This window comes from Achroia grisella, unplaced genomic scaffold (assembly GCF_030625045.1).
Source record: "Achroia grisella isolate CSIRO2021 unplaced genomic scaffold, CSIRO_AGI_Agris_v1 utg592, whole genome shotgun sequence".
Lineage (NCBI taxonomy): Eukaryota > Metazoa > Arthropoda > Insecta > Lepidoptera > Pyralidae > Achroia > Achroia grisella.
In genome coordinates, this window is record NW_026712955.1 from 1312052 (window position 1) to 1325310 (window position 13259).

Consider the following 13259-nt stretch of genomic DNA (forward strand, 5'->3'; position numbering starts at 1 on the left):
CTCCAATGATATTCATTTCTCTAGAAAAGAAATTAATATTTATAATAAAATATTTTCTATCACAATATACAATAATACTGCACATTATATAGGTATTTCATACATTTCATTGTATGATAAAGATATATCTAAGATTGGGACGAAATAGTTATTATTAAATTAAATAATGTAAAATTATTATAATAATTTTACTCATCAAGGATGAAAAATGTTTAATATGTTAAAATAAAAAAACTTACAATATGTTAAAAGCAATTTTAATTATTTTAGATGATCAACTATACTTATATTGCATTGAGCATGGATTTATAGCTTAACTTTTATTTACAATACATCAAACTCCACATTGAGTTCTCTTAGCCTATCTGTAACTAATTAAAAAGAATACAAATTAAAAAAATCTAAATTCTTTAAATTGATAACACAATTATTACTAAGTTCTATATAGTTGTTGACCCTTTAATCATAAAAATGCATGTGCCAGGAGGCACCACACAATGAAAATAATAATAAAAAACAAATACATTTGAGTTACCAACCTATTTCACCACAGAAATATTATAATTAGTTTTATATAAATACAATCATGTTTACTTAAAGTTTAGTATGCTTTCCATAGTTTGTTTGGACAAGCATTCTCTAAATATAATGAAAAAATTACATATATCTGCCTTAAATGGTGCCCCGCCAGCGTAAGACAAGGGGAGAGGAGCATCATTCCATGTTCATTCACTAAAAAAAAACCTATTTAATAGAAATATTATCTTAGTTTTATATAAATCTATTGTTATATTTTTCAATATATCTGCTTTTAATGCTAGTGCATTAAAGCATTATAAATAAATAGAATATATATTTGTCCAAAAAAAAACATCTATTAAAAAGAGCAACACACAAGTTTCTTGCTCATTCTTCTTGTGATGAATCTGCATTGGTTAATAGTAGTTATGAATTTCAAAATATGACTATTCAAAAGTGCTTGTAATGAGTTTATTTGAATAAAGATTATTTCTATTTCTATTTCCAAACACTCATGTTATTTTGTCAGCATACCACAGTTGCCATTGTTTGTATGGACAGGTTCTTGTAAATATACAAAATATTATACTGCCATAATTATAAAAGGGTCATGCGAGGGTCAAGGGTCATTGGAGGGGGGAAGACGAGATTGGTAATGGTGACTAGAGAACTTATTACTAGTTAATAAGATTCCGTGTCGTAGAGTTGGCGCAGATGGATGTAATCATTACATAGTATAAAACAAAGTTGCTGTCGCTGTCTGTCCGTCTCTATGTTTAAATCTTTATAACTACGCAACGGATTTTGAAGCAGTTAACTTAATAGATAGAGTGATTCAAGAGGAAGTTTTATATGTATAATACATGTACCGTGCGAAGCCGAGGTTGGTAGCTAGTCAATCAATAAAAAAAAATTGTCACATTAATAAATCCACATACAAACTGACATACACATAAGATGTGGAATGGGGAAAACGTAATTAAATACTTACGTACTTTTTATTTTACAATCAATCTGCAGTCCTAAACGAATTAATATTAAGTATTAAATAATTTGTCTTTCATTTTTCTCCAATACGCCGGTAGGAATTGACTTGATTGGAGAATGCACAATTCTGTCGGCGTTTGAGTTAATTAAAAGTGAGACGATGGATAGCTTTGTAGCTGGATAATAATTAATGAAATCAATAACCTACCTGACCAATACAGAAATGCACAAACTCAAAAGTACCCGCTGGAAATTTGAACAAAAAAACGAAAACTGATTGACTGACAGAAAATCAAATTAAAATGTCACAATGACAGAAGGGACACAAAACATTGACATTTCTAAACATTTAAACTGCCATCTTTATTTCATTTCCTAAAACAAAAAAAACAACACGTAATGAAATATTATTAATCGATTTGTTAAATAAATAACATGTTGATTCTAATAGTAGTAGTAGTAATACAGTAAATACTGTTCTTTATTTTATGGCATACCTAAATAATATAAAAGTATTATATTAATTTTAAGTTTTTAACGGACCTAATATACTGTCTATAAAAATCTATTGAACGAAAAATATCACGTATCATATTCTTGTTTACAATATAAATGTTTTATGATGACATAAAATAGAAAATATTGTAAGTATACGTCAGAAATATAAGTATTTACAATTTTTTGGGTCAATATGGAAAAATTGGGAACAATCACTTGATTTTAGCGGTTGATACTGCAAAAATATTGGTATATTAATTAAAAAAATTATGATAAGATCTCATGATTGTTCAAAATACAGAGGGCGCTGTTACGACTTGAATTAAACTTTAATTTAAAGATATCACTTATCTGAATTTCAAATTTTGATTGATAATTTAAATAAACCTGTTTGGTGTCCGTAAGCTCAATTTTGCTGAAACTTAAGCATATTATCACTACGTCTAATCTGTACATATAAATAAAATTGAAGTGTCTGTTTGTAATATTGAAATAACCGTTTTTTACTACATACATATGAATATAAATACGGTACATACACCAAAATAACATTTTTTACTATTTTTGTCTATCTGTTTTATTGTTCCGACTAGCACGATGTGCTAACTGGATCATGTTCATCTTACCATCCACTGGTGCCCCGCCAGCGTAAGTGAACCTGGTGTTTAGCGCAAGCGGTAGCCGTTTACCATTCCGTATGCTTGTCATCAATGTATAAAAAAAAAAAAGTACATACACCAAAATCATTTTTTTCTATTTTTGTCTATCGTTCCGACTAGCACACATCTGATTATGTTCATCTTAGCTGGTGCCCCGCCAGCGTTAAGTCGTCATCGATGAAAAAAATTTCCTCAGGCACATCTGTTCTTTAGTCGTTCATTTCAGTTTTCTTTAGGTCGTTATTGGTAAAGGACTGTAAAATAAGTCTTCCTGTAACCTAGTGTAACTGATAATCTTATACCTATATAAAATTCTCGTGTCACAGTTTTCGTTCCCATACTGCTCCGAAACGGCTTGACCGATTCTCATGAAATTTTGTGAGCGTATTGAGTAGGTCTGAGAATCGGCCAACATCTATTTTTCATCCCCCTAAATGTTAAGGGTAGTCCACCCCTAAATTTTTATTTTTTATTTTAAGCCAAAACAACGTTTGACGGGTCCGCTAGTCATATATAAAATTCTCGTGTTACAATGTTAGTTACCATACTCCTATGATGCTGCTTGATCGATTTTTATGAAATTTTATATACATATTCAGTAGGTCTGAAAATCGGCTATTTATTTTTCATACCCCTAAGTAATAAGTGATATCCACCCCTAAATATATTTTTTTATTTTTTCGACATAATATATTATTTTCATTGTATTATTATTTAGGATTGAAAAATACATACAACGCTAAATTTTCACCCTTCCATCACCAACCCCTATTTTTTATAGCGTTATTATTTTACATAGCATAACAACATTTGCCGTGACATCTTGTAATAAAATAAAAATCCAAAATACAAGTTTTTATAAATTTATTCCATAATAATCATAATATATTATTCTATAATACATTGTTCATTATCATATTAATTCAAAATATATTAATGTATAGTATATTTCAGCGAGTGAACATCAAACTACAAGACATGTTAAAATATTATTTATAGTACTGATTACTTCACTGCGACAGTAAAATATACAGCATCCTATGTTTATATCAATCGAGTTATCTGTCTGTACCTATCCACCTCATCTTTGGAATTTAATAATAAAAAAATCATAAGATAACCAGAGGTATGATTATGTAAAAGTGATAGATACAATATGATATTTGGGATCGTTTCCTGTAATTCCTTCCTTTGAAGGTATCTATGTGTAAAATATGTTCATTTGTGTTGTTGTATTATTATACGTAGGATCGTAAAGGCCCAATTCCTCATAGTAACATTCCCCCACCCTCCTCTTAACAACTGCATCAATATTGCCCCTTATTAGAGTCGTATATGCCATTTAATTTGGTAAATATAAAACTTAATATATTTATTCTTGATTCATTTGAGTTGACTATCAAAAAGATGATTAGAACTATCATTTCTGTTATAAATTTATAACAGGCAACAGACAACGTTACATAATCAGGCCCCTGATAGCAGTCAGACAATTTAGAAAATAAACTATTTAAAATACAGAGTTTTAATCATACTTCAATTCGGTTTTACTGTCCCGGCCGAATACAAGAAGGCACTCCATTCTATCTAAGAACCCGACCCGTCAATTCATATCACTCAACCACCTCTGATCGATCCCCGGTCCAATTCAAACGGGAATCGAACTTACGACGGCCTGAGTTGAGACCTCAGACTAAAGTCATATCCGTCAGGCAGGTGTTGGCCTTCAGCCGCTCCATAAGTCCTTCCGCGAGTTTGTAGTGCCATCTGCACTCGTCGCCTAACGTTCAGTGAAGCTATAAAGTCCAGCTGCGGCCAACAGTGAGAATAGTTCGAAAAAAGTCACTCAGTACGGATGTGCGGACCCTGACATATAGCAAAATCGTATTTGTAGGGCATATATAATGTAGTAGGAATGAATTTTCCCCCGATTGCTAGCAGTATATAACATCAGCTGACCTCCACACGATCACCTTTTAAAACCATCGTCAGTAATTCCTGATGAATTCATCACAATGTACAAACTGATTGCTGATCCTATCATCTTCCAGTGGTGCCAGCGTATACTGCAAGCATACAAAAGATGGAAGTACCAATTCCAGCCTTCTTTTTTTATGGCTCTTTCATGAAAAAAAAAGAAGCAGGATAAATAAGCTGATAACATTGTGCAACCCCCTCCCCCTGCCCCTGTACGTCTGTCTCCCAGGAGTGGACCGGAATTGACGGGTTATAACTTATGACAATTTATATATTAAATAATACCGCACAATGCATACATGCAAAAAAACTCAACTTGAGAAAAATTTAAATTAAATTAAAACTCAAAACAATTTTTATTTCATCATTGTGCGGCAAAATACGTGTAGGTAAGTACTGATATGTTACCAACTTAGTACTTTGCCACATTATAGAAAATAAAAAAAAATACATTAATTATACAAGTATGCACTCAGAACAAGGGCATATAGAGATGGTATAGGAGCAAATATCCTTGCAACTGCACTGCGTGAGCCAAAGAACTACCCAAGGGGGCCGTTCAAGTATTACGTAAGCAGATTTATTACAATTATCCCCCCCTCCCCCAACCCCCTTAACAGCAAAAGTGAGCAAAGCTCTTACCCCCTCCCCCAATGCTTACGTAAACATATTACAATTAACGTATTGGTATTTTCAGCTAATATAACGTGAAGGTTGCAATTCGTGTAAACTAGTAAATAACTACGATGACGTAATCATCATGTAGACTCCCTCACCCCCCTGCCCCCCCTTAGTGCTGATGTAATACTTGAACGGTCCCAAGGCTTAAAAGTCGGTCAACGTACAGCCGTCAGCATTTTACATGGCTCCGCATCCATACAACGTCCACACATACCATTTCCCCTTAAGTACACCAGATACTCACGAGCAAGCATCAGTCCACACTCACGCATCGTGTACTCAATAAATAAAGTTGGAAAGCAGTCCAGAACTTATCTTTTTTACAGCATAACATCCAGATTGTGTGGGTCACAGAGTCACAGCAGACTCATACACGTGAGATTTTGTTCACTAATGAGAAAAAACCTAGTTATATATAATAATACAGTTTCCTCACTGGATGTACAGTTCTCCCGTCAACAGATTACTACAACAAATCTGCTAAAGGTTTGGTGAGTCGATTGCAAGATATGGATATGAAAAACTAGTAGGTACTTGTATAATTAAAGTATTTTTACGTTATACAAGTAAATTATATTATACAAGTACTTATGTCATCAGAATGTTTACATTGTATTACAAACTAATGTACTTACGACCTATGATATTTATAATGGCGTGAATATATTTAAGAGGTATATATATAGTACAAACATTTATAGGACTAGCTGTTAGCCGCGACTCGTCTGTCTTTTTAGATAGAAGACAGCCTACGTCTGTCCTAGTAATACAATATATATATTCACGTTAAACGTTAGGATCCGTTCAGTTGTTTAGTCGTTGGAAAGATAAAAAATCATTATTTAATGGATTGAGCACCGCGGAATTAAACAAAATAATATAAATACATACATAAACTTCCGCAAGATAACGCATAATTCCATAAAATAGCTAACAAAAAATAGAGGCAAAGGCGTTGTTGCTTTTATAATTTTAGTACTGATTAAATAAATATATAAAATAATTGTATGTATTGGTCTGGGTGTTTTCTAAGTATATTATGTATTTACAAAACATGTATTTCAGTTGTCTAGTACTCATATTACAAGCTCTGCTTAGCTTGGGACTAGATGGCGCTGTGTGAATTGTATAGGGTCATAATTATATTAATTTTCTAAACTTAATTCCTAAATGTCAATTTTGTAAAGCCTCTATTGACAAATGATTAATATAATTTTTTATCATATTTTTAAATATTAGCATAAAAACTGTTTTCATTAATATTATACTCAAATCAGTGTTAAATATATTAAGTCAACATAATTTCATTACAGTAATTCACACGTTAAACAATAATAAAATAAACAAATCTATATTAAATTTTATTGATTAAAAAAAACATAACTTCGACTATAATCATAGATGACACAGTCAGAGGCAATTGCTGTTTATGTTTTTTTATAACAATTTACACTTGCAAATAAAACAATTTATATAATTAAACTAATAGTATGATACGAAATTATTTCTTTATTAATTGCAATGTAAGTATGAAATGGAATTATTTATTGCATTAGTAATGTAACTAAAAAAAATTACTCAACTGAGTTATTTCTTTCATTTATGGAAAGCTACAGTTTCAGTGAGTAAATGAAAAACCCCATTTTAAAAATGACATTTTCTATTCGCGTGCGCTGTGAGGTCACGAGAGAGATTGTTGTCGAGCCCCGCTCCGGTTATTCTAGTTACAAATTTATGAAAAAATCACGCGCCGGCGCTCAACACCAACACGCTCAGTGAGGTCACGGTGACCTACGCGGCGCAAAGATTTAGACAATACGAGGTCACCGGTGACCTACATGGCGTTTAATGTGTTAATTGCAGATTCCTATAATATTATTCGCTAGATTAATCTCGACAGAAAGTCGAATTTGGTTTAGGTTGTTGCAAAAATAACCGAGTTTCATGTATAGAAAAGTACAGTTTCAACGAGTGCACGAGCTGTATTTTTTTTTAAATTGGAGTTCCCAACAACAATGCAGAGTACCTCATATGTCTCCCATACTACAATGCACCCGTGTAGGTACAAGCGCGTTCAGGCCACGTAGAGGTGTAAGAGGCGGGGCGCGGGGCGCGGGGCGCGGGGCGCGGGGCGCGGGGCGCACTCAGCTGGGCGGGGCGCGGGCGTGGCGGTGCGCGGCGAGCTGCAGCAGCGCCTTGAGCCCGGGCAGGAACGAGGCCACGGCCGCGAAGTCGGGCCCGGTGGCCAGCGCCGCGGCCTGCTGCAGCGCGGGGCGCGGGGCGCGGGGCGCGGGGCGCGGGGCGCACTCAGCTGGGCGGGGCGCGGGCGTGGCGGTGCGCGGCGAGCTGCAGCAGCGCCTTGAGCCCGGGCAGGAACGAGGCCACGGCCGCGAAGTCGGGCCCGGTGGCCAGCGCCGCGGCCTGCTGCAGCGCGGGGCGCGGGGCGCGGGGCGCGGGGCGCGGGGCGCACTCAGCTGGGCGGGGCGCGGGCGTGGCGGTGCGCGGCGAGCTGCAGCAGCGCCTTGAGCCCGGGCAGGAACGAGGCCACGGCCGCGAAGTCGGGCCCGGTGGCCAGCGCCGCGGCCTGCTGCAGCGCGGCGCCGTACTGCTGCGCGGCCGCCTCCTCCGCGCACTGCTGCAGCGAGCCCAGCGCGCTCGCAGACAGCTGCGCGTCACATACGACCAATATTAGCGGTACTCGATAATCGTCACGCGTCTCACCTACTTGCAAGCTGCGTATGTTAAACATACTGACAAACGTGCATGGCAATAGTTGTTCACGCACGTGATTTTCAATTAGTGTTAGACATAGACATAAACTGGAGTCTAAAAAAGAGACTTTCAGTTAAATTTTGTTTTTTTTTTATAACACAGGGGACAAACGAGCATGCGGCTCACCTGATGGTAAGTGATTACCGCCGCCCATGAGCACCCGCAACACCAGGGGAATTGCAAGTACGTCGTCGGCCTTTTAAAAAGGAATAACTCGATTTTCGTGAAGGTTTCAACATCGTATCGCGTATGTTAAAATACCATTGCTGGAAGGTGTTCACAATGTGGTTTTCGAAAAGTGTTCATAGAAAAACGTAAAAAGAGACTTTGTTGGATCTTGCCAATACACTTGGACAGTAGAGATATATATTAATATAAAATAAATTTAAATATACATTTCATGGTGTTTTCATTTAATTTAAACATAAATAACAAACATTTTATTTGATTTATATGATCAAAAAAAATACAGATTTGATAACAAATTTACGACTTATGTGAGAAATTATTCAAAAATTTTCAAGCAAGTTTGTATTGCAGCTAAATCTAATTATATAAATAAACAAATTAATCAGTCTTCTGACAAAATTAAGACCATCTGGGGAATTATAAACAAAGAAACTGGAAGGTCTGAAAAAGCCAGCAATCAATTCTCAATAATTATGACAATAAGTTAATATCAGCAACAAAAGATATAGTTCATATTTTCCAAGATTTTTTTGCTAATATTCCGATTGATATTACATCGTCTCTCGACCCATCTCCAATTCGAGCAAAAACATTACTAGAGGCTAATGTCAGCCCTTGCTCTTTAACATTTATATTTTCACATGTCAGCCCTTTTCATGTCATAAAAATATTCAAACAGTTAAATTTAAAAAATACGGAAGATCTCTGGGACAGTTAAAGTAGTTAGTTCATTCATAGATATTGTTGCTCCTTATCTAGCTACTATTTTCAATAAATGTGTTGATAATGGCGTGTTTCCTCAATTAATGAAATTTAGCAAATTAATTCCCCTGTTTAAATCAGGAGATAGATTTGAGCTATTACACATATACCATATACCAATTTCTATTTTGCCAGTTCTAAGTAAAGTATTTGATAAGATTATGTTTAACCAAATGTTAAAATACTTCAGGGATAACGGACTGCTTCACAGTCAGCAATATGGTTTCGCTGCCGGCACGTCTACTACTGATGCAGGTGTAGCGCTTTTTTCACATATATTCGAATCATGGGAAAACTCACAGGATGCTCTCGGCGTTTTTTGTGACTTATCGAAGGCGTTTGATTGCGTAGATCATAAAACACTTAAAAATTTGTATAAGCTCGAACATTATGGTATTAGAGATAATGACCTAAGTCTAATGAAAATATATATCTAGAGGATAGTGGTGCAAACTGTAGATATTGATGGTGTAAAGTCTAAGGAACTAATATAAAAATGGGCGTTCCTCAAGGTTAAATCTTAGGGCCATTTCTCGGATATATTTTAATTTATATAAATGACCTTAACTACATGGTAGAGAAAGTTGCAGATATAGTATTATTTGTGGATGATACTTCGTTAGTGTTTAAAATAGGTCACCAATGTAGACGATGTAAATTATGCTATCTCTGCTATATTAAATTGGTTCACATGTAATAATGTATTATTAAACTCCAACAAAACTAAGTGTATTAAATTCACGCTTCCTAATGTAAGACAGATAAATACGCAGCTATTGCTTAATGATGAAATAGTAAATTTTGTTAATGATACAGTTTTTTTAGGAATAATAGTGGACTCGAAGTTACAATTAGGGCCCCATATTTCAAAATTAGCCAGTAGACTTAGTTCTGCTGCTTATGCAATTAGAAGGATAAGGCAATTAACAGACGTGGCGACGGCAAAACTTGTATATTTTAGTTATTTCCATAGCATTATGTCATATGGCATACTGCTGTGGGGTAAAGCTGCCGATGTAAATACTATATTTATTTTACGAAAGAGAGAGTCAATGCTTTAAACAATCAAATATCCTCACCGTTGCCTCTCAGTATATTTATGAAAATATTATGTATACATGGAAAAACTTAGATAGTTTCAAGAAATTTAAAGACTGTACAAGTAGAAACCTACGCAATAAAAATAAGTTAATTTTACCTAAATGCCGTCTACACAAAGTTAGTAATTCATTTTATGGTAATTGCGTAAGATTCTATAATAAACTGCCAGAATCTACGCTAAATCTGACAGAGAGGCAATTCAAACTTTATATTAAACAAATGTTATGTAAAAAAGCCTATTATAGGATAGATGAATTTATAGATGATAGCAATATATAGCAAGTATAAGTTTATTTGCGGACAACGTTATAATTTATTTTTCATACTGCTTTCTGATATATGATAGCGTAGTGGCTTTTGTATTGATTGCCGCATGCATCCTCATGTAAAGTGCGAATACTGTAACTACCATATAGTACTTTTTGTAGCTGTGACGTGGTCGAGTGGAATGAGTAGTCATGCTCACTAAAATGTCCAGATATGTGGCGGCGTGGTGGGCCGGGTCATTGGGCTCCATAAAATATGGTCGAGCGCAGTGATGGCTGGCACATCCGTCATACTCGTGAACGAGTGCTGCTTGTAGGGACTGGTCTGCTCTTATCACTACGACTGATTTAATCTTATTGTGTTTTTATATTTGAGCCTAAATAAATTAGTGCTGGTTGGTAGTTTGTATTCACACATTTCGACTTGTAAAATGTGAACTTACAAGGATTGTTTAAAAGAGCAACACACAAGTTTCTTGCTTATTCTTCTTGTGATGACACAGCTTTCCGAATAAGCGGTAGATTTAAAAAAAATGTTGACTATTCAAAAGTGCTTAAATTAAGTTTATTTGAATAAATGATTTATTGTATTATTCTAAATAAAAACTATGAAATAACATTCTGACATCGTCATGCCGTACGTACTTCTCCTAATGAAAGAATTACATATTGTGTAACTAAACCTTCAACAGTTTAATTCCGAAAAAGATTATATTTCCATTATTTTTTTCTCGAATTCTTATACATATTGGATCTATATTTATTTTAAGATAACATATTTGAAAACTAAACTATAAAAACTCACCCTATTTTCACGTAACATGTCGTATAAGGTTTCTAATCGCCTTTGTACATCTTCTAACTTTCTCTTCACTTGCTGCAAACAAATAAATAATATTTAAGATCTCATACACACTGAAAATGTTATACACCAAAAGCTACTTTTAGGTACAACGAAAAAAAGTAAAAATCACAGAGTATAGTACACAGAGATAAATACTAGTTTAAAATAAAAATCAAATTAAATTAAGACTCTAAGAGAAAGCTACAAAGAAATAACAAACAAACAAATTAACTTTTCTATATTACATTATATTACTTGTGTATATGTGTGTGTCATATATTGCGTAGAAATAGAGAAATACTGTTATGTTTCTAAGAAATTACTAGAAGTCGTGGTCGTACATCATCATCATCATCATCATCGCAGCCCGGAGGACGTTCATTGCTGGACATAGGCCTCCCCCAAAGATCTTCACGACGATCGGTCCTGCGCTGCTCGCATCCAATGACTTCCAGCGATTTTGACCAGATCGTCGGTACATCTTGCTGGAGGCCTTCCCACGCTGCGTCTTCCGGTTCGTGGTCGCCACTCGAGGACTTTACTGCCCTAACGTCCATCTGTCCTACGAGCTATGTGCCCTGCCCATTGCCACTTCAGAGTCGCAATTCTTCGGGCTATGTTTGTCACTCTGGTTCTTCTGCGGATCTTCTCATTTCTGATTCGATCACGCAGTGTAACTCCGAGCATAGCCCTCTCCATTGATGCTTGTGGGGCCCATAGTTAGCGACCACGTCTCTGTTCCGTAAGTTATCACTGGCAACACACATTGGTCGTAAACCTTCGTCTTGAGACGTGGTCGTACACTGTTCGAAATTTGACGATTTTTATTTAACACTCAGTAAGACTATAGCCAAATAATATTAATTTATTCTAAATTTGACCAAAGACCAATAAACAAGAGAGTATATATTCGCGTGTGTCAAATAGTGTGTGTAATATTTTTTATTTATGTAATGTTTTTTTTATGGATATATTAAAAAAAAATAGCATTCTGATCGTCTTCTCATTATCTCTTCTCGCACAAGTTTGTCGGTCGTTCTTCTTGTGATGAGTCTACGTTCCGAATGAGTGGTAGAATAAAAAAAATATGTGACTACTCAAAAGGGCTCCATCTATATCAATTGAAATATATATCTATAGTATCATCGTAATGACAAAAAATGTTATCAACAGACAGATAGAGTGTGTAATGAATATAAGTGCGTATAGTTACCGGTGTGGGCGCGGCGGCGGCGCAGTCGGCCCGCAGTGCGTCGAGCCCGGCCTGCAGCCGCGCCTGCCACCCCGACAGCGGGGGCTTCACGCCCGCCGCGGGGGGCTCCGCCTGCACACACACGCACACGCACCGTGCTCTACGTCATCACTACTCATACATTTGGCGGGGATTGACATTACGACGGCCCGAGCTGAGGTCGAACCCCTAGCGGTGCCCTCAAACTAAAGTCGTATCCGTCAGGCGGGAGTCGGCCTTCAGCCGCTCCATAAGTCCCTCCGCGGGTTTGAAGTGCCATCTGCACTCGCCCCCTAATTACTCGTCGTATTGTATGCCACCATTGTAGTATTAAAAGAAAACATGCTTTGTTAGTATGTACACAAAGTATTTTTTTCATGTAAGTAGAATAGTTCTTCTCTAGTAAAGAACCGCTCGTACCCTTAGGTCGTTCGTCTGAACGACCTAAGGGTAAGAATGACCTAATTATCATATGTCACTACGGGATACCACGCATGTGTTGCCATACTAACGAATTTATTATATTCATTAACGAAGATGTCATGCTTCTTAACCCAATAATATCACTGCTTAACTATATCCTACAACAGATATAGAGCTTACTTAAAGCAAGCTACTTGTCGCCTAAAACAAAATAGAGGAAGAGAATGGTAAATCGTAAATACACGAAGACTACTCATTACAATTTCCCACTAGTAAATCTACCACAAATAATTATATAAAAATATATTTATTCCCAACAATAATACTATTACTTAAATATACAAAGGTTA

At 35.9% G+C, this 13259-nt stretch overlaps 1 protein-coding gene across 1 annotated transcript in view; it reads right to left on the bottom strand.

Annotated features, from left to right (window-relative positions):
* Nucleotides 1-7465: 7465 nt before the first annotated feature.
* Nucleotides 7466-13259, bottom strand: part of LOC131848797 (protein transport protein Sec31A) — a 31877-nt gene continuing 26083 nt past the window's right edge. Inside the window, exons 22-25 of the mRNA XM_059198734.1 lie at nucleotides 12469-12579; nucleotides 11217-11288; nucleotides 7802-7986; nucleotides 7466-7667 (exon numbers count right to left, since the gene is read on the bottom strand). Of these exons, the coding sequence (XP_059054717.1) occupies nucleotides 7466-7667; nucleotides 7802-7986; nucleotides 11217-11288; nucleotides 12469-12579 (570 nt within the window). The remainder of the gene's footprint in view (nucleotides 7668-7801; nucleotides 7987-11216; nucleotides 11289-12468; nucleotides 12580-13259) is intronic.